The sequence below is a fragment of the Natrix helvetica genome (assembly GCF_964273705.1).
Source record: "Natrix helvetica genome assembly, chromosome: Z".
Classification (NCBI taxonomy): domain Eukaryota; kingdom Metazoa; phylum Chordata; class Lepidosauria; order Squamata; family Natricidae; genus Natrix; species Natrix helvetica.
Genome location: NC_138554.1, coordinates 38,168,931 through 38,191,148, shown reverse-complemented (window position 1 = coordinate 38,191,148; position 22,218 = coordinate 38,168,931). Strand labels below are relative to the sequence as shown.

At 41.0% G+C, this 22,218-nt stretch overlaps 2 protein-coding genes across 2 annotated transcripts in view; one reads left to right on the top strand and one right to left on the bottom strand.

The window, feature by feature from the left end:
* The first annotated feature begins 185 nt into the window (after positions 1–185).
* Positions 186–14,678, top strand: LOC309401866 (ras-related protein R-Ras2-like). Its single transcript, XM_081971165.1, has 6 exons — positions 186–858; positions 2,146–2,233; positions 3,699–3,801; positions 4,839–4,947; positions 9,043–9,161; positions 10,977–14,678. The coding sequence occupies exons 1-6, from the start codon at positions 757–759 to the stop codon at positions 11,062–11,064; spliced, it is 609 nt and encodes a 202-aa protein (XP_081827291.1). The 5' UTR covers positions 186–756; the 3' UTR covers positions 11,065–14,678.
* PRR12 (proline rich 12) overlaps positions 11,614–22,218 on the bottom strand; it is a 38,602-nt gene continuing 27,997 nt past the window's right edge. Inside the window, exons 13-14 of the mRNA XM_081971164.1 lie at positions 19,837–19,932; positions 11,614–18,680 (exon numbers count right to left, since the gene is read on the bottom strand). Coding sequence (XP_081827290.1) covers positions 18,540–18,680; positions 19,837–19,932 — 237 coding nt within the window. The 3' untranslated portion in view covers positions 11,614–18,539. The remainder of the gene's footprint in view (positions 18,681–19,836; positions 19,933–22,218) is intronic.

Sequence of the window (22,218 nt, the reverse complement as noted above, 5' to 3'; positions counted from 1 at the left end):
CTATAAAGTCAGAAGTTGCGTTCAACCTTTAGCTGCTTCTTTTTATTTTTTTGCCTTAGTGTGTTTGTATGAACGCAGACATGAACGCTAATTTGTAACACGATCTGTCGTGGGAACCCTGTAACTTGGGTTAACCCGACTGAAACAAGGGTTCTATCCGGATGTGTCGTGTAAAAGCGTCGTACAGAAGCCACGTGGGCGCCTCTGGGTCTGGTTTAAGATGGTCAGCTCCCTAGTTCAGAGGATCTTACGCAAACCCCATGTTTTGCGAGGAATCGGAATTTCACTTTCAGGATGAAAGTGTTGCACTGTATAACTAACTGCGTCCATTCTAGTTTCATCATCTCAGGCATAAACCTCTCCAACCTAGCCATACTTTCCATTACTAAACGATTGCAGCTTCGCGCTCATCACAGAGACACAGCAGCATCTTAGGCAGCGTGCGGGGTGCGCGCTGAGCTCAACTCCCCACCCACCCTGCCGCCCCTGAGTGGTCCACCTCAGGCGGGGAAGGCCCACTGGCCCCGACGATCTTGTTCCGGACGTGAGACCTCCCCGTAGCGGCTCCCGCTGGCCAAATAGGGAAGCGGACTGCCAGCAATCGCCGAGCTTCTCTCCTTAGAGGGCCCACCCTGGATCTCTCTGCCATATTTTTGGGGATTCGGAGGATGCCTGCTGCGACTGGACAGGGAGAATTGTGAGTGTTTTGGTCCGATTCCCTCCCTATAAAGAAGCGAACAACTTTTGCCAAGCAGGATGAATCCCAGCGAAGGTGCGGCGCCACTGGAGAAATACAAGCTGGTAGTGGTCGGTGGAGGCGGCGTAGGCAAGAGCGCCCTAACTATTCAATTCATCCAGGTAACTCGGAAAAAGCGCCCAAGGGTAGAATAGGGCGGGATGGGCTCAGGGAGGGCTAAACAAACTTTGTTGGTATGTTTTCCTGCCGTGTGGAAAAGTGAAAGTTATCCTAGGACTTTATACATTGCTGTAAATGTGTATATAAGTTCTGCTGAAACGACTGGAACTTTTCCAACTTAAATGCGCATAACTTTATGGTCTTACTTAAGCAACTTTGGCTGCCAACTATGCCTACTTAGGAATAAATACTTCAGCATATAGTTTTTAAAAATTGAATGCCTCTAGTCTGGTGCCTTTCAGTTGCCTGCAGCTACAATTCCATCATTTTGAGGTATTGTGAGAGTGATGCAATTTCTCAGCCAGGTTGGGAATGTTGCAGTAGATCATCTCCATTTTGCTCATTCTTCTCACCTTCAAAAGGCAGCTACATTTAGGGAAAAGAAAGAAAGAAAGAAAGATTACAGTAACGAAAAGCAAAAGGAGTCTGAATCAGCTCTGATGCTTGCATTCAGCATTGGGGGGAAGCAAATTAGGCTTATTTGGAGGTACATAAGATGGTCGAAGGCAGCATTTTCTTTTCATTATAATTTTCTGACATTTTAGTTACCCTACTTATGGATTTAAGAGTTAATAAAAACTTAGATGAACTCGAATAGCTAGTTGGGATCCCATCTGGTTAGACTTTGGGCGAGAGTCTACAAGGAAACCCCAGGATTATAAACTGGACTGAGAAATAGAACACTCTAGAAGGAGGCAAGGGCAAACTGCTTCTATAATGCTTCTAAGTAAAGAAAACTGCCCTTTTAACTCAAAGAGGACATTATATTTGTCTGCCACATGGTAGTCAACGATAGCTCTCTGAAATTACTATCATTATGGTGATACTTTTATCCTACCTTCATATTTGGTCATCTCAAAGCAGTAAAGATATAGCTAATACTCCTGCCTCCTATTTTCCCCACAACAACAACCCTGTGAGGTGGGTTAGACTGAAACTATCCCAAAGTCACCCAGCTGGCTTTCATGCTTAAAGGAGGCCTAGAACTCACAGGCTTCTGATTTCCAGGCCATTACACCAGACTGGCCTTCCATCTAAAGCAATGTTTTTCAATAATGGCAACTTTTAGATGAATTCCTCAGCAGCATACATGGAGTTGATAGCAGAGGGTTGAGTAAAAGCTTGTGCCAGAGATGTTAATTTTTCATGAGCAGAATTTGGAAATAGATTTCCAGTTATTTCTGACATCCTTGAAACGCTTCCTTCTTTCTTCCTCTGCTTTGTTTCAGTCTTACTTTGTTTCTGACTATGACCCCACAATTGAGGACTCCTACACAAAAGTCTGCAATATTGATGGTATCTCAACCCGGCTGGACAGTAAGTAGTAGTGGCCTCTTATTCTAGAGAGACCTTGTGTGTACTCTGCGCAAATGAATGTATCTATAAGTAGTTCCTCAAGTTGCGACCATAATAACCCCAAATTTTATTTTGTCAAGTAAGAATTTGTTAATTGAATTTTGCCCCATTTTGCAACCTTTCTTTCCACAGATGTGAAGTTAAATTAGTAACAGTGAATCTAACTTCCCATTGATTTTGCTTGTCAGAAGGTCACAAAAGGTGAGATTACATGATCCTGGGACACTGCAACCGTCATAAATATGAACCAGTTGCCAAGTGTCTGAATTTTGATCACATAACCATGTGGATGATGCAACGATCGTAAGTGTGAAAAAATAGTCAGAAATCGTTTTGTCCAGTGCTATTTTAATTTTGAACGATCACTAAATGAATGGTTATAAATCAAGGACTTACTTGTATGGGGTAGTGGAGAAATCCGAGGCAGAGTGGTCTTTACATGTTGTTATTGTATGTTTCATCTTTAGGTACTATTTCCATCCCAATGTGGCTTCCTTCATGACTGCAACTCTCAAATTTTAATCTTTCCTTGCCATGGAGGAAAATAAGTCAGGAATGAGAGAAGGGAAGCTAGTAGCATGGACCAGCAAAAAAACTAGGAAAGAAATATTCATTGCATAAACCAGTGCTTTCCAATTTGTGCCTTCTAGATTTGCTGGACTATAATTTCTACTATTCCCAACCAGCAATGGTTTGTTGGCCATATTGATTAATTATTTGTCCAAAACATTTTGAGGGATATCAGTTTGGAGAACACTGAAGTAAAGAAATGGGTATCAGGAACCAGATGCTGTGAAACTGAGCCTGTTATTAAAATCAGGCCTGTTTGCAGAATTCTTACTGCTACAAACTTATAACAAATTATTCTTGAATTTGCCATCCTATTGAAAGTAAGCTTAATCTATGTGTGTATATATTATTGGGGGGACTTATTGGTTGTAGGAGACCATAAAATAAATATGAAAGCAGTGTATTATCAACTGGCCTGGAGGATCTGTACCTGAGTTGGTGATGAGGAATCATGCTTGGAGGATAGTGGATGTAGCCAATTCATATTTTCTTTTTTTTTTTGAAAGAAAACTTTCTCTGTTTAAAACTTACAACAAAAACTGCATGTTGACAATGGGGGGGGGGGATATAACACTTTTTAGCTACTAGAACTTCAGTTGAATCTGTTGCTGAAACTTGACTTGAGCATCTCCCAGCCCAACAAAATAGGCAGGAACAGGCAACCTGGTATTCTGTATACCTTTTAATGTACTCCTTTTTTGGTTGCCTTGCCTGAGTCTTGTGGAGTTGTAATTCAGGACAGCTGAAGGGCACCTGGTTCCATACCACCACACTAAGCTCTCTCGTCTACATGTTTCATACTCAGATTGATTGAGATATAATCTATTTTCTTTCCTTCTCAATTTTCACCTATCAGTTCTGGACACTGCTGGTCAAGAAGAGTTTGGAGCTATGCGGGAACAATACATGCGTACAGGAGAAGGTTTCCTCCTTGTTTATGCTGTCAATGACCGGGGCAGGTGAGATCAAAGCTGAAGCATTTACATGCCATGAAAATCTTTTCTTCATTAGGGCTAAGGTGTGTGTGCCATTGGTTGGGTGAGACTTTGACTGAAGATATTTGAGGTCAGGATTTTCACATTTTCTTTCTCTTTCTTCTTTGCTCAGTGTTTTTACAAAAATGCAAAAAATATCATCTGTAGCTTACAGCATGCAGATTTTTCAGTCTAAGGGGACAGAGAAAGGCAGGCTGGGATGTAAAAGTTTCAAAAGTATTTCCTGGCTTTTCCTTCCCATATTAGATGCTTAAAAATTGGCAGTGCTGGGGTTATTTGGGAGGGGGGGATATTTTTGGTAGTTTAAATTACAGTCATGTTTATACTGAAGCTGCTATTAAAGAAATTACCACAAAAAGGTGCTAGACCAGAGGTGGATTCCTACTGGTTCGGACCAGTTTGGCCGAGTAGGTAGTAACTCGGCCTGTTACGCCCCCAAATGGGTTCTCTTTGCGGCGTTGTAGGCATTGTAGGTTTTTTGCTTCTGCGCATGCGCAGAATCATTTTTTTTAGTACTTCGCATGTGTGTGAAAAGCACGCGCACTGCATTCTTGAACAAACCAGCAGTAGCAGCAGCTGGAACCAAATCCTGTGCTATACCCAATAGGCTTTAAAGTCCCTGGCCAGTGCATTATGCTAAGCCATAAAGGGATCTCTTTCATTTAGGATATTGTGTGAGTTCAGTATACTCATGCCTTTTACATAGTTAAATTAAACAAAGGTTTAGAAAGCCATTGTTGCTAAATCACTACACGAGAAATATATGAATTTTAAAATGGCCAGGAAGCTTAAACAGACCTTTGATGTTAGAATGTTCGACAAAAAGTCTCCTGAGATGTAAAAAAAGCTCCTAGTGGTCTTGATATTGGCGTAGTGATTTTTGCTTCTTCTTTTAGAAGCAGCAGGAGGGAATTCTTCATTAGGAAAATAATAATAGTATATCTAGGAAAAGCACATTAAGGGAAATCCTCCTTTGTTTTACTCCCATTTATTTGTCATAGTTTCAATGAAATCCACAAATTCCACACTCAGATACTTCGAGTGAAAGACCGTGATGAGTTCCCTATGGTCCTTGTTGGCAATAAGACTGATCTGGATCTTTATCGACAAGTGAGTAGAGGTGTTCACTGAGTATTGTGTTTTAATCTCCACATAGTAGGATTTGGTGGTAAATTAGGAATTTAATTTTAAACGCAGCCTAATGTGCTTCGTCGATCTAGCAAATCCATCAGTTTATAGACAATACAGTATAGGCAATCAGGTTGATCCCACCTGGTGATTGATTCCCAAATTCATAAGGCTTATTATAATTTTTAGGAATAAGGAAGGGCTCACCATCCTGCACTTTAGGGAAGAGAATCACACCTTAGATAGTTGCAGGCTTAATTGTCTAATGGTCATGGAATTATAATAGGTTTACTAACACATTTCAATTTATCCTCCCCATAAAGAAGTTCCTGAGATGTGAATACCATGGCACCCCGTATCAATGTAAAGTCATTGAGCTTGTCATCATTTTTCATAGTTTTGACTGCCCATTGCATATTATGTGCAAATATACACATATCTGATTCTTTTTGATTAAGCAGGGATTGCTGGCAGGACCTTGATGAGAACCTGGGCTTCCTAATCAATGAAAACAAGAGCATCCTTCTTGTATTGCCAAAATATATTGGCACCAAAGGAGAGACAAGTGACAGGTGACAGGCATGACGTCTCACAAAGATCCTCAATCTGCGGCTGCTGACTCCCTCACTTTGTGCTTTTTGTACACATACCGACATAACCCACCCTGCCTGGGGCTGCCATTTCCAAGGAAAGGAGAGCGCTGGGGAGGCACTGGACTTTCCCACTGCCCCTGGCGCCTCAGCCTCAGCTTTGCTTACTGAATGCCTGCAGGCCATTTTTCTGGTTGAGCTCTGCCAGAACTTGGTTCTGGGAGAGACCCTTGCAGAACTGAAGGGCAAGGGGCGAGGAAAAGCTGATCTTTGCCTTCTCTCCCAAAAGTGCTCCTTGGGCGCAGCCACTTCTGCCGCAGGAGAGCCGCGCCTTGCGATGATCTTCCGAGGGGTACTGTAGCAGCAGCTATCAGCTAATTTCTATACCGTTATTTCGTCACGACCCACATGGCCCAGTACGTTGTTAAAAGTTAACATTTAGAAATGTTACCGTAGCTGCGGAGGAAAGGACGATGTGCAGGAAAATCACCAGCACCGCCACCTACAGATCATTTTTTCAAAGAGGAGCCCTATACAGACGCACATCCAAAAATGCTCCGCCATGGCTTTGGAGCCTCCAGTCTTGCAATCCTGTGCAGGGAAGGCAGAGATTTGCTCTGAAGCTGCAGCAACAGAGCCTTGCGCAGGGAGACCTCCCCAGCTACGGTAACATTTCTGAAATGTTAACTTTTAACACCGTACTGGGCCGCGTGCGTCAGGATGAAATAACAGTAAAAAAAATTGTGGATAGCTGCTGCTGCAATACCCTTCAGAAGCTTGGCCTCCTCTGCTTCTGCGGCCACAATGGCAAAAGCGGCCAGGCTTGCTGGAGGCAGTGGCCGGAATGGCACCTATGAGGCACCTGTTCCATGAACAGAATTGCCTGCTGTGACTGACACTGTTAGGTAAGGAGGACATGAGGTGTGTGGGGTGTGTTACTTGGCCTCTGGCTTATTTTGCAACCACAATTGGATGCAAAAGTTGTCACACTTATTGGAGGCAGTGGCCGGAGTGGCCCACCTGATCCGTGGGCCCCAAATAAGGGGCTGAGCAGCCTTGAGGTGACCAGGGAAGGGAAGGGCTGCCTCCTGTGCTGGCCATGCCTACCCACTTCAGTAGGGCTTATTTTGGGGGCAGGGCTTATATTAGGCCTACCCCAAAAAATCGAGCAAGGCCTTACTTTTTGAATAGGTCATATTTTTGGGGAAACATGGTAGATTTCCACATCTAAAAGATTTGTTTATTTAATATAGCATTTATGTTAAATATAGACGGGAAAGTTTATAACCATTTGTAGACCTGTTATGTAAGGGAAAGAGAACATGCTAGGTTTCTTTTATTTATTTTTCAGAATCTATTCAGGGTGGATTATTATTTTTTATATTTAATGTTAGATCTATTTGACATTTGGGATTTCTTTTTCTTTTTCTTGCTTTTTTCTTTTTGTACACAATATTTTTTTTAATTGTTAGTGTTGGTTGTTGGCTTTTCTGTTTCATTTTATTTTTGTTGACAAAAGAAAATAAATGTTAAAAAAACATAATAAAATTAAAAGAAAACCATGAAAATATAGTGATGTGAGAATAAAAGAGGGCAGGTGGGGAAGCCGGCAGCAAGGGGGCAAGGGGGGCTTGCTATTAATCTAGTAGCCACCACCACCCCCATTGGGGACCCATGCCAACCAGAAGGGCCAGGCCTTCATGCTGTTATGGAATGATAGGGAAGTGGAGGCAGCTCTCTTTTTGGCAGGTAGGATGTTCCAAATGGCAAATGCAATGGAAGAGAAGACACTTCTTCTTGATCCTGATAGTGGGATTTCTTTGACCAATGGGATCCACAGTATTTCCTGTCTGCTGGCACGAGTGGGATGGGCTTCTTCTAACAGGACTTAATATGGGCCATTCTTAGGAGCCCCAGAGATGTCTTTCGCTGAAAAAGCTTAAACTTCCAAATGGATTCCAGGCCTTGATGGGATTCACTTACCTTTGCTACCGGTTCGCAAATGTGAGCGCACTTGCTCACACACTCACTTTGTTCACATGCACCACCTTCTGTGCATGTGCAAAAGGTCATGCATTACATCAGGGCAGGTGGGCGGAGCCTCCAGCAGCCGCCACTACCGGTTCCCCCGAACTGGTAAGAACCGGCTGAATACCATCTCTGATTCCAAGCTCCATTGTAGAGTGCTTTGCAGTAGTCCAGTTGAGAGACTAATAGGGATTGAGTAACTAGGGAGTCATGATCCAGGAAGGGTCACAGCTGGTGCAGAAACTGGAGCAAGGTAAAACTTCTCACATCTGCCACCTGCTCTTTGAGCAGGAGTCATGAATCTAGAGAACCCCTGAGTTGCAAATGGGATAGTGTAATCTAGCAGGACCATCAAAGTCTATATCAGGAAAAAGGGAGGAACTGGATTAAGTTATCTGATGAAGAAGGAAACAAAGTCCTATCCAGAACCAAGGAAAGGAAAATGTACCACTGCTATGGTTGAGAAGATGGCGATATATTGGCTCAGGCTGGAAGATCTGGGCTTTCGTGAATGTTGTTTCAAACCCAGGGTATTCATTCATACTCTTTGGTCTTCAAAAGGGCAGCAGTCGACTTCCTCATAATTCATCTCATGATTCTGAACCCAAGAAACAGAAGTACCAAATATTGTCAGTGCCTCTTGTCCCAAAAAACATATAGTCTCCCAGATTCTGAAGCCTGCAAAAGATTGAAGAGAGAAGCTTACACTGACAGCTCCAAAATTGCCCAACCTCACTCTTGGACCTGGTCAGCCTGTTGACATCCTGACTATGGAGCCTCCTGCCATTGTCAAATCCTCCACCTCTCAAGTCATATATTTATCAACTTAGGATAGACGGAATTGCCCCAGTTAAGTTCCAAAATTTCAAGAGAATGAGAAAAATCATCTTGATTTATTTTAGACAAAGAAGCATTTGGAAAAACGGGGGGACAAAAAGGCATGATAGATCCCTCTATCCCTCCCAACACCCCTTTCTTCTTTTGTTTCTCATCTTTACATTTTGTGTTAGCTCAACAAATAAGGGACTAGAACAGTGGTGGGCGTACTGGTGCCAGCTGGGAGCAGCAGCCACTGTACCAGAACGGCGCTTTGGAGGGCCCGCCCGCCCTCGTTCCTTACCTCCATTTGAACTAACGGGCCATTTGCGCACATGCGTGCAGCATATGGCGCCTGCATGACCTCCACCCAGCAGTTGGAGCATTGCAGTGCAGTGGGTGCGCATGTGTGTGCAGTGCGCATATCCGTGGTGGATGGCTGACCCCGTCGCAGTGTACCGGTTGTGATAGGATCCAGAACCTACCACTGGACTTGAACCATGAAATTGATGATGTTACATCTATTCTGACTGTGAATTCTAAACTATATTCATATTTTAGTAAATAATCATTATTTTGTCTTCCTTATACTGCTGCATTTCATGTATTTCTGTATTAAGGCCTTATTTACCCTTATTGACAGGTAACTGAAGAGGAGGCCCGTTACTTTGCTCGGGAGAACCGAATCCCCTACATGGAGGCCTCTGCAAAGGTCCGATTCAATGTGGATGAGTCTTTCTATGAGCTGGTCCGTGCCATCAGGTAAGAGGAAGGCGGTTGTGGTTGAAGCCAACGCTGTGAAAGAACTGAACCCCCCCCCCCAAACTGAAGAAAACTCTTTTCTAGGACAGCATCCCTCAGAAAGGCTTTTTTTGATTAAATATTTGCTTCTTTCTATCTTTCTTTCTTTCGTTTAAACTCTGTCTTTCTGTTCACACCATTTTCAAGATAGTTGACAGTAATTAAAAATAAAAAAAGTCAATGCAACTGAAATCAAGCCAAAATTACAACTGATACTTCTAAAACAAAATCAGTTTATCAGTGAGAAACTGGGTGAAATAAATGCTTTTTCAATCTTCTCCTCAAACCTGGAAGAGCTGAGATGAAGCATAAACTCTTCGGGAAATGGATGGACAAAAAGTTTTCTCCCCATCCCCACCCCTTTCTAATCTCTTCTCTGACCCTTCCTGTGTGTCTCACTCTTCATTTAGCCAGAAAGAGATTGATTGGAACAGAAACCTGCTTGTTTGCTTGATGGTTGCTTCTAAGGGCTTTTGAGGTGTCTGGTTGAAGACCATGTGAAATTAATCTCACTATTAAGTGATCTGATGCATGTACATTTTCCAATATTAGCTATTCCATACATTTTTATAGATTCAGATAGTGATCCATCAACTTTCCTGTGTGATGCAAACTTCTGCCTGATATTTCAGACTGCGACTACATTAGGCAGCTGTGTCCAAAATCCCAATTTGGGCCTAGGAAATGCATATGGCTACTCAGTAAAAAATCCAAAACAAGGTGGAATATGGAGTTTAAAGATCAAAACACTAAGAGTCGCATTGACAAGGGCGGCAATAGGGATTTCTGCTATGAAACCTGGTAGCATGTAAGGTCCTGCTTTCTACAATTAGTCCTCGATTTATGACTGGTCACTTAGAGTGGTTGTTCAGTGTTACAGCAGACCAAAACAAAAAGGTACTTATTCTCAGATTTGAAGCCCCCTTCACCTGGTATAGGGTTTCCTGCCTAGGCAGGGGGGTGGACTAGAAGACCTCCAAGGTCCCTTCCAACTCTACTATTGTATTGTATTGGAGTCATGCGATTGCATTTTTAGAGCTTGGCAACTGGCCTGCATTTATGGCCATTTGCAGTATCCATGGTCATGTGATTGTAAGTTCCACTTTTTGCCAGCAACCGGCATTTACTTTGTTCCCAGCAAAAAAAGAAAACACCCACCGTGGACTATGAATTCACTTAACAACCATGGTACTCACTTAATGATAATTTGTTTAGCAACCATGGCAATTTGCTTAACGACTGTTGCAAAAAATGTCATAAAATTGAGTTGGTCGTGTGATGACCTGCTTGATGGCCAGCATGACTAATGACCGTAATTATGAATTGAATTACAGTCGTAAGTCAAGGACTACCTGTATTTAGAATTGTATCATTCGGCATGAATCATTAAGGAGTATTGCCTACCATTTGTGGAATCACAAGCTAAAGATTTGAATTCTTTGTGTGGTCTGTAATTAAAGGGCCATCCAGCAGAGGGAGTGGGATGAGAATGATCTTGGTTGTCCTCCAGCCACAACTTTCCTGGAACCTCGCACAGTGTAGTTCAAGGGAATGGTGGTCATTTGTTGGATACCTGAAGCATTAGTACACGGTTTCTGACTATATAGCCTCCTGGGTAGTAGCAATTGCCCCCCTCCAGGGATATAAATAATGTTTTTTCAAGTGGTGCTTATGTTACGTAATAACTTTTCCACAACCTAATGTGATACAGCATTACACTGTTTAACGCCTTGCTTCCTTTGCTCACCTCCAATTTCCTTTTTCTTTTTATGGCAGGAGGTTTCATGAATTGGAATCTCTCCCTGCCCCGGCCTTTCACCCTAAAAAGAAGGATCGCAAAAGCTGTCCTTGTTCCATTCTGTAAACTGCCATCCCACATGAAGCCACACAGCCTAGAAGAGGAAGAGGAGAGGCTAAGAGTCCTTCCAGCCAAGAAGATAGAACAGGATTTTCCTCCCATCTCTCCTACTACAATTAGGGCTGACACTGTGTATTTTTTTAGCTACACAAATGTATTACCATTTTTCTCTAATTGCACAGGAGTCTGTAAACTGAGAACAAATCAGGGATTAGACAAGTTCTTCTCTTCAGACATATCCTAAATCTATGGGATATGCATTCAGATTTATTTGCTACTTTGCGTTCTTCCATGGAAATGGCTTTAAAGGTGACCCTTTTTGCCAAGGGGCAGAAAATTTATTCATTTGGATAAAAGGGGCACAGGATTGTAAATTTAAGTGGCAGTCTACTGATACAGTGAGTTAAAGAATAGGAATCAACCGCAAAGGATCATTTATTTCACTGCAGCTAAGGGCAAGCTTTTGCACATGCACAGTTACCTACATATTGAAAGAACATGGTACAAATGCATTTTAAAAGGTACTATCATTTTTCTATTCCTTTAAAAAACAACAACTACAATTTACAGACATAAGCCACCCATGGGCCAAACTGCATGAGAAGCAGCTGCAGACACAATTATACTGTCTTGCCAGTTGCCAGTATTGAGTTTTTTTGTTCCTAAAGCAGGGCTAAAAAGAAACACACTTTATAGCAGTGTTTTTCAAACTTAACAACTTTAAGATGTGTAGACTTCAATTTCCAGAATGTGTGGATCTCAACTCCAGCAAGAAGTCCTCAGCCAGCAGCTGAAGTCTTCAAGTTGCCAAGTTTGAAAAACAATGCTTTTACAGTAAGGAAATGTGTAAAGTTGGTGGGAAGTAGGGGAGCTAGCCAACTCTTCGATATTTTAACAGAAGACAGTAATGGCTGTCACAATATCGTTGCCATATTGTGAGAGTCACCTAATCACAAAGCAGTTACTGTGATAGGTATGATCAATTACAAAATATAGCATTGTTTAGCAACCACAATTTATTACAGGGAAATGGTACCGCTGAGCAAAATGATGACTAAATGAACCACATGACATAGAGAAATGCTGCACAGATCACTCATTCTATTTCATTCAGAAAAAAAAGTTTTCACATATGGCACTGCCAGGGTTACTCTCCAGGGTGCATTATTGTCAGTGCAGAAATTTGGTACAAATTGGTCAGAAACCGTTTTTTTTTTTTTTTTTTTTACTGCTGACTACTGCTGTCGAATTTGTGAGCGGTCATTAACTGCAGTAGTCGCTAAACAAGAACTGGCTGTTTCCATCAGGCCAATAAATGGTGATGCTTCCTGCAGAACCATTTACTAGGCTCTCAACGTTCTACCACCCTAGCTTACATTTTAAGATGGTGAAGGTTCGAAACCTGAAATGCATGCTAGAATCAAGTTTCAGTTTTGTAAATTGCTCAGTTCAAAAATTGCTCTGTTGAAGACATGGCCAGCTTTTGTTAAATTCATCCTTTCTTCCCCACTTCTGTAATGTACTTGTAAGGGAAAGTGATATCAAGAACTTAAAAAAAAAAAGCAACTCGTGTTAGTAATTTTTCTTCTTAGTAGGGGTTCCCATCATCTTTAGAGATACTATCATGTTGAAGTATACCATCATTACTGAAGTATCAATATTGCAGTTGCATACATGTTTAATTGGATGATTTTTGCCAGTGGGTCCTTCCACTCTGGCATGCCATTCAACACTTCCATCTATCACTTTCATGGTCTAATTCTTCCATCATCCATCACCTTCCCCAGACCTCAGATGTGTTAAGATTACAATTATCAGATGATATTAGGGTGGGAGTAATGGTTATCATGTTCAATCTGGATCTCTTTTGGTTATGGTTATAGAAGCTTGCTGGGTCAGTTGCTACTTCCCAGTCACCCTATCAAGAAGATATGGGGAAAATGAAGGGGAAAGTGTTAGGCCTTGGACAATACACAAGATATAGGACAAACTTCTCACCAGGCAAGACTAGAGAAGGTATCCTGCGAGACAACTTTCACTTATGTATCTACTGATGCCCCCAGAATATAAAGATTTGCAGTTTATAAAGTGAGTGGATGTATTGAAAGTCAAGAGTATAAATACCGTATCTTGCTTTCTACTCTTCTACCATGCTGCAGAGCGCATGGCATTCCAGCTATAAACGCCAGAGTCTCCTGAGCAGAGATTATTTAGTAAAGCCATGAGGTTTCCCCCTTAATTAATTAATTAAAACTGATTGTGGCATATGCCCTCATAGACTAGACCCTCTTTATTAATTTACAAGGCTACAGTTACAAAAATGGGTTGTAGTGCCAAAGCGAACTCACAAGGCACCATGGATATTTTAAATTTCTAAAGGAAGCAGCAACATTTGACAGACTATCAATGTAACTTAAAGTATCCCATAGTATCCTTGTAAATGTGCTGTTTGTTAAGCCAACGGTTCTGAAATGGCACTATGAGCCAAGAAAGTTTGGGAACTTCTGGTACAGTGTTATTCTAAGGCCAAAAGGAACATACATATGAGCACATAGGCACAAGGACACAACAGGGAAACTAAAAACTGATTAAATGATAAAATGGCCATAGCTTGTCAATGTATGACTTAGCCATAATTTTAATACACAGAAACATTTCCACTACCAGTGTGTAATTTTACTGTGGTGGTAGATAACAAGCACATATAAAAGGTCAATGCACTAGGTTAAGGAAACATATACTAAACTACAATAGTTTTATTTGGTTGGCTTATTCTGTGAAAAAAAAAAAGTATGCTATAGGAACTTTGTCAATCTTGTAGGGTTAACTCTACAAAGCACTAACTTTCTAACAAGTAGGAATCTTTTCTAAGGTGTGTGTGTGTTTGTGTGGGGGGAAATCTTGAGAAATTTCTGGGCCTGTTCCCTTGTATTGCTTGGTCCAAGTTCCTGGTGAGCCTTATGGCCAGTGAAAGGTTGCCATTCCTCATACACATCAGCCTTTATGTAATACTTTTACAAACTTTTCGGTAGAACAAATTTCCCCATCTTAAAAAATGGGGTGGAGTACCTTTTAAAAAAATGCATACTTCTATTATCATATACTACATGTATGTTTAGATATATGAAGATTGCTATAAATTTTATAATTGAATTGCCTCTGAGACATTTAACATGTCTATGCATGAAATGAAAAACAGTATGCACTTTTATATATAGAAAGCTTGGGAGGGGGAAAATTTTGGAAATATAAAGTTTATAGTATATTAAAAAGGATTTGTAATGACTCAGTATGAATTAACATGGAGAGTTAAATGTGTTCTTTACTAATCAGTCTGGAAGTTAAGTATTAGTGTTTAATGATTTATGATAGCCCCGGAGATATAATTATGAAACTCTGATTTCTCCCAGATATAGAATTGCTTTCTGCAATCTAGAAAAAGTTTAATTCTGCACAATCTTTACAAATCTTGATTTTCTTGAGCAATGATCAATTGGCATCTTACTAGTGGAGTTGTGTAGAAGTTACATAAGGTCATTTTGACTTAATATGTACACAGTTTACAATGTGAATTTTATGTATTGAAAAAAAAAGTAAATTGTGGCAGTCATGTGACTGGACCTAATTTTTCAATGTTTTTTGCTGCACTCATTAAGTAAATAGCACTATTGTTAAGTGAATCATATTTTTTTTCCAATGGATGATTTTTACGTGAAACTAGAAATGCCAGAAACCGGCAAAAAATATCACAATTGCGGTCATGTGACTGCAGGATACTACAAAAGTTGTAAAATTGACCTGGCTGCGAAATGGATAAAATGCATTCAAGTGATCATATCGAGGGGCAGAGTTGTGGCCATTACAATTTTGAAAAAAAAGGGCCTCAGTAATTTTTTTTGGGTAGATCTGTCATAACATCAGTGCAAAGACATTATGCAACAAGTTATAAATCGAGGACTACCTGTATATAAAGTATCCATGAAGTTACCACTGGCAATAGAATTTTCGAACAGATTCTGACCAATGAGAGGTGCCTTTGAAATTAACAGAAAATACACAGATAAAACAGTACCAATAGAAAATATATAAAAGATGACCAAAGAAACTTTATGCCGTTTTGTTAACATTATTGGAAAGATTGTCTCTGTGCCACATAGGGGTTTTCTAGTTTGTAACTAATATGGCACTGCTATTCTGCATGGCAGGTGCACCTCTGATGCGGTGGTATGGATAATCTTCAATCCAATACGAAAGTCCAGTGAATAGAAAGTAGAGCTAGGAATAGCGCTTCTAATACCCTTTAAGGATCGTACAGGAGGAAAACATTAAGCAAGGGATTTTGTAAACTTCAGAATACGGATGAGACCATCTAGATGTTGAGACCAAGAGCCAGTGTTTCATGCTTTAATGGGAAAATCAGAGTTAGACATGTTTCCCCCGTCATTATTTTAGAACACTACTGCCCTCCTTTTTCCCATGGCCACCCAAGTCTCAACCAAATGAACAAAACTCTGCTTCAGGCATTTGATTTTTGCAAAGAAAAGTGTTTTTTTGTCATTTTGTTGTGTACACAGTATACAATGTGAGTTTTACATATTGAGAGAAAAAAAACGTCTCAGACACTAATAATAAACAATAAAAATATATAGGAACATCCAATAATACAGAACACAAATCCCATATCTCAGAACAATACCCTTGAGGCGCGAACAAGATACACAGAAATACACGTCGTAAAAAAGGGGGCCTTTCAAGATCCAAATATAAGGGTAGGTGGCGGAGGAGGAAAGTCTCTTTTTTGTCACAGGAAATTGAGCTGTACATGTCTGTGTGTGTTCGTGTGTATGTGTGTTGCACTTGTCCTTGATCAACTCAGAGCTGAGCCTGTCCAATGTTGAGAGCTCAGGTTTGGCTACTCTGTCCCTCCAACTGGGAGCGATAGTTTAGGTTCTGCATGGAATTGATGGTGTAAGTGTTTTGTCCCAAGAAGTGCCAAGGTTCTAGGTCCCTCTAAAATTAACCCTGTAATATGAAAGATTCCCCCAACTCTATTATCTCATTTCCCCAAACCCCTGTTCAGCTAACCCCATTCCCACACTCGGCTATCTGTTTATACAGCTGCCCACCTCAAAGAAGTGACTCTAGGTGTGAAAGAGGGAGAAACAGCAATGGAGGAAGAATGAGGTAGACTTTAGCAAGAAGACAGGAATCAGACATAGGAAGATCTACATTCAAGTAAGGGATTGCTTTGGGAGGTTAGAGGAAGATCTGAGGTGAAGAAGGCTAATGGTTGGCCAAAGTATGTGTTTGATGTACAGGTAGTCCTTGATTTACAACAATTCATTTACTGACCGTTCAAAATTGCAACAGCACTGGGAAAAAAAAAGACTTATGACTGTTTTTCACACATATGACTATTGAAGGATCTCCATGGTCACGTGGTCGGAATTCAGGCACTTGGCAACTGGCATGTGTTTATGACAATTGCACTGTCCCAGGGAGGCATGTGATCGCCATTGGTAACCTTTCCAGCTGGCTTCCAACAAGCAAGTCAAAGGGGGAAGTCAGATTTGCTTAACAACCTCATGATTCACTTAACAACTGCACTGATTTGCTTAACAATTGTGGTAGAAAAAGTCGTAACATGGGGCCCAACTCACTTAAGACTGTCCAGCTTAGCAACATAAATTTTGGGCTGAACTGTGGTCGTTAAGTCGAGGAGTATCTGTAATGGGAAAGATTACTTGGGGGGGAGGGCAGACACACATAAGATAATGGATAGGGGGTTGAGGGATGGAGAGCCCACTTGGGAGTTGAAGAAAGGGCAATTAAGACAAGATCTTCATCCTCTGGCTCATTAGAGTTTATTTTATCATTTCAGTTTTAGGGTTAGAGAGGGAGTTTTGGAGGCAGATTAGGGTGGGGGACATAAAATTTCCCTTCCCCCCTCAGTAACAACAACAATGATTAAAAAAAATTAACAACCTCCTAATGAAAGTTTCAGTCGAAACCAAGAACATCACAGCTACAGGTGAAAGGAGAGAGAGAGAGAGAGAGAGAGAGAGAGGGAGGGAGGGAGGGAGGGAGGGAGGGAGAGAGAGAGAGGGAGAGGGAGAGAGAGAGAGAGAGAGAGAGAGAAACTCCTGCGCATCATTAAGTTCAAGTTAGTCAAATACAATATGATACATAGACTTTTTTTATCCTATACAGTATATACAGATGCAGGGAGGGGGGAGCAGAATCCTGCCTTCTCATACACTGTAATATGGGGAGAATGGGGAAAAATTAAAAAAAAAATTATCCCTCCCTTACAGAAGTGCAGATCTACCACTGGGGAAGGGACTTATCTAAAGTCCTTTATACAATTTCTCCCATGATTCAAAGGGGGGGGGGCGCTAATTGTGAAATCTGGGAGAGGGGAGGGGAATTTCAGAAGTTTTTCTAGTCTTGGCAGGCTGCTATGGATGTCACAAGGCTCTCCCCTGCCCATATACTACTCTCTATTCAGAAAGTATAGGGTTCCACATACCTAAATGAGCTAGAATTCCCAATTCAATGGCAAAAAGGGTGAATCCCCCAGCAGCAATTGCCCCATGAAAATACAAAGGGAGGGAGGGAGAGAAAGGGAGGTTTCTCCAGAAAGAGAGAAAAATTGGTGCTACCAATTATGATTGGGAACAAGGAGCTTGGCAATAAATATTCCTATTAGAAGCAAAAATAGAAGTGATCGCTATTAGTGTAAGGATGGATGACTTCCCTTCACTCCAAACAACAGTTATTTGGCAGAGATGGGATTAGAGTTGTTGGAGAACAGGGGTCGTACTTCCTGACCATGGATAAAAGAAGCTAGACACTGTATAAAGGGTGGCCAATGCACCACCTCCCCACGCTCAATTCTCAACTCTCCCTAAGGAGAAGTAAAGTTCTTGATGGAAGAGATGGAGGGTAGAACTCCAGGAGAACCTGGTCCTTCTCTTTTCACCAATCTCACTACTGTCAACTCACTCCACGGTGAGAAGCCGAGAAGCCTTTTGGCTCTAAATCACACCACACCACCCATTCCTATGACTTTACGATGAGTTCCCCTACTCTCAATCCCTCCCTGAGCAGGGAGCAAGGCTGTTCAATTAGATATTTATACATTTATATATATAAATAATATTTCTCTGTACAGCCAGGGCAAAAGGGAAAAGGGTGTTCCAACCATCCAATTATTTGATGAGAACCCTCTTCAACATGTCCTGTCTGCCATAGCAAACCTCCACCTTCCACCACCATAGCAGAGGCTTGTCCCATGTCCTGTTTAAGGAAAAAGAGAAACCCCGAAGGAGAAGGGGGAGTGGTGGTGGTGGTGTGAGCTGAGTCTGAACTCGTTGCCTGTAATGATACCCCTCGACTTTCCTCTCCCCACTTCCTGCTCTGGCTCTGCAGAGGGGCAGGCGTTAGGCGGCCCCTCCTGGGGCGTAGCTCTGATGACCGTGTCACGCACATTTGCTTTGCGCCTGAGTCAGCAACTCGCTGAAGGAGTCAAAGAGTTTCTCCAACCATGGCTGGTTGCGCATGCACTGCTGCACCACCTCCTCCTGGCCCAAATCTTCATCTTCGCCCTCAATGGCCGTTGTCTAGAAAAGAGAAATGAAAAGGTTGAAAAATTAGCCAGGAGGTAACCAAAGTAGCTTAAAAACAAACAAACAAACAAACCACAATATGGATTTTCTTAAATGAATGGATTTTCCTTTACAATACCATCCCTAATATGTAGAAACTGCTCGTACCTTTCTGGAAAGAGCCAGAATAGATTAGTTTGTCTTTGATGCTGAGACTAATAAAAACAATACTAAAGATTGAAAAACAACGCTACAATTTGTAATTTGAATGATTTTCACAAACTGCAGCTTATACGTAACACTACTTCTACATATTAGTGATGGAGATGTAGAGGAAGATTTCTTCATTTAAGAAGCTACATATTGTGGTTGTTTTTGTATTTTTGTATTATTTGTTTTAGTCTTTTTTCTCCTATTTTATTTTATTGTTGTGAGCCACTGAGAGCCAGTTAAAATTAGGTGACACTGAACACCATTAGCCCTAATGAAATCAACATCAATCAAGGCAGCTTTACTTGGAACAGATTAGTTTGTGCCATGATACCTTTAACACCATTAAACAACATGTGCTCCCCCACCCCCAAGCCCTTGAGAAGGTCGGGACAAGTGGGTAAAAATGTCATATCTCCTTTAATTACCGTATCTGGTTTACTGCAAGATGAACCATAATAATAAAATGAAGATGCTAAAGTGCTATGAGACATCAGAAATAAACACAGATAAGCACCAGCCAGTAATACCCCAGACTTAACACCCATTGATAATAAAGACAAAATAGTCTAGATAGTGGATGTTGTAGTACCTATTCTGGAGACAGTGGAATAGAAGAGAAAAAAAAACTGGAGTAAATCACAAAATACGAAGACCTTCAAACAGAAGTAGAACAACTGTGGCAAAAGAGAGCAAAGATAGTAGTAATAGGCATCCTGGGTACGATCACAAAACATCTGGAGTACCACTTGAACACCACTGGCATTGACAAAAATCACCAAATCATACTTTTGGTCATGCACTCTTCCTCAGCAAAACCTACCTCCCAGAGTTGTTGTGGAAAAAAAGGGAGGAAGCAGTCCTATGCATGCTTGCCTTGAGCTCCTGAATGAAAAGACAGGATATAAATCTAACAAACAACTTGCAAATCCAAATGGGATCTACTTAGGGCTTTACGTACCTCATCTTTACAACGCAGAAAGGTGTGGTATTTGTAGTGGTGAAGGGAATGGTACAGAGTATAGAAAAAGGACTTCTCCACTTCCACATTGAATTCCTATCAGCAATAAGGACAGAGAATGAAATGTTACATTTCTCAGCAACTTTATATTAGCCATGAAAATACTGAATATGAGCCATAAGTCTCATATTCAATATTTTGTCTCAATGATTAATTAAAATGAAATCTAGGAAGTTTTTACCTGCCCTCATCATCTCCTTTCAGCCTTTATTAAACTAACAAAGTTAAAATCCTTTGATGCCTGTTGCATGGACCCATTCCCATCTCAATACCTGGAACTTCGATAGGGGCAAATCAATGGGACTTGCCTTTCTATGAAGGAGAATGAAGCCACAGAATCAGATCTTTAACGGACAATGTTATTTTAGAATGCCAGATACAGAAGTAGGGATGAAAAAGCCATTGTAAAGTCGATTTTACAATGTTTCAACTTTTCCCTATTCCTCCCCCCTCCCGCCATCTCCTTTGGATTGCCCTGCATTCTGCCACCCTGCCGCCCTACACTATCCTCAGCTGGCCTCAGCCTTCCTCCTTCCACTGCTAACAAAGCATATCCCAAGGTCTCATGGTGTTGTGGCAGCCTCTTGAAGGGTCATCAGCAACATTGGCTGGGTACACCTCAGCAAGAGTGGAAGAAGAAGACAGTGAAGGTCATTTGGCGCCAGCAGAGAGCAGCATGGTAGCAGTGTCAATGGGTTGCAGGTCAGCCAAATGAACAGTGAGGGAAGGGAGATAAGCAGGCACAGGACATTGGACATTGGATTAATGCAACACAAGGCAAGAGAGAGGCGTCTCGAAGGTATAGACAAAACATGGTGAAGAACTGGCTCCAAGTTGATAAAGAAATTCGACAAAATTGCCTACTCTCCCCTTATTTGTTTAACCTTTATGCTGAGTATATATTAAAGGAATTCACAGTAGATGAGCATGGTTTTAAAGTTGGAGAAAGAAATGTCAATAACTTGCATCATGCTAAGGACATTACCTTGTTAGCCCAAGTGCAAAGTCCCAATGTGAACAGTGAAAAAGTACAGTAAAAGAAATGGGATTAAAATTAAATATAAAGAAGATGACATTAATGATAACCAGTAGATAAATCAGCCTCAGTATTGACAAAGAAAATATTAAAATGGTGGATAGCTTTTGGCTTTTAGAATTAATTATTGACAGTAAAGAATAAAGCAATCAAGAAATACAACACAGTCTAGTAGTGAGCATTAATGAAGGTCTTGGAAAAGATATTCAAATGCAGAAGTGACTTATTAAAAAACAGAATTGGGCAAGTCGTGGAGGAAAATGTTGGGTCTTTAAAAAAAATATGTAGGAAGAATATTGATGCTTTTGAGCTTTGGTGTTGGAAAAGACACCTGAGAATATTGTGGACAGCCAAGAAAGCAATCTGATGGAACCAACCCTGATTTCTCACACAAATGACCAAGTTCAAATTATTCTATTTCAGACACATGTGAAGACCTAGCTTTCTGGAAAAAGCACTAATGCTGGGAAAGGTGGAATGAAAGAAAAGAAAAGATTGACCAGGACCAAGGTAGATGGACTCAGTTACAGTGGTGATGAGTGCATTATTGGGAGACTAAAAAACAACAACTTAGGGATAGATCATTGTGATGAAGATCTATATATGCAGTCATTAGAAGTTGAAAATAATTTGATGACATTTAATCAACCTGTCAGTTGCTAAAATATGTTTAACAGTAAAAAAAAGACTCAATTTCCTCATGTCTCTAGTCCCTACTTTCAATCAGGTTTTCAGTCAAGATGAAGAACTGACACCCTTGCAATTATCTAGGGAAATGATTTACTGCAGAAAATAGGTGTGGAGTGAAGTTAATTTTTAATTGTTCTCTTAGGGGATTTTGATCTCATGGACAATCTGATGGGATTGGGCCTCAGACAAGATTGTTTTCAATAGTTCCAGCCTTCCTTCTTAAGACAAGCTTGAATAGTAATCAACACTTATACCACAGTCTTGTGATAACGTTTCATTTCCCCTCCACAAACTGCTAGAAGAGATCATCTCTTTTTGGAATGAAACACTTTTCTTGTTTCTTGGTACTCAAGCACCAGAAAAATACTTGATTGCCTAAATTCAACTGAAGGCAGGTGAAGCTAAACAAGATGGTGTCAAACACAGTTGTGTCTGGTTGGTGTCCATCTTGTGTGGACCACAGCAAAAAGCTGACAGTAATCACTCTTCAGTTATGAAATTCTCATCAATGCCCTATGGATTTATTGTTCACTTTTGCAATTTGTGAGTGTAAAGAAGATACGTAGGAGCACAACTTTTCTTATGTTGAGCTCTCT

What these genes read in the sequence shown, in the direction of transcription:
- LOC309401866 (XM_081971165.1), top strand. Translation starts at nt 757, where the DNA reads ATGAATCCCAGCGAAGGTGCGGCGCCACTGGAGAAATACAAGCTGGTA. An exon ending in TAACTATTCAATTCATCCAG is followed by an intron (nt 859 to 2,145) that starts GTAACTCGGAAA and finishes GCTTTGTTTCAG; the next exon opens with TCTTACTTTGTTTCTGACTA. An exon ending in TATCTCAACCCGGCTGGACA is followed by an intron (nt 2,234 to 3,698) that starts GTAAGTAGTAGT and finishes TTCACCTATCAG; the next exon opens with TTCTGGACACTGCTGGTCAA.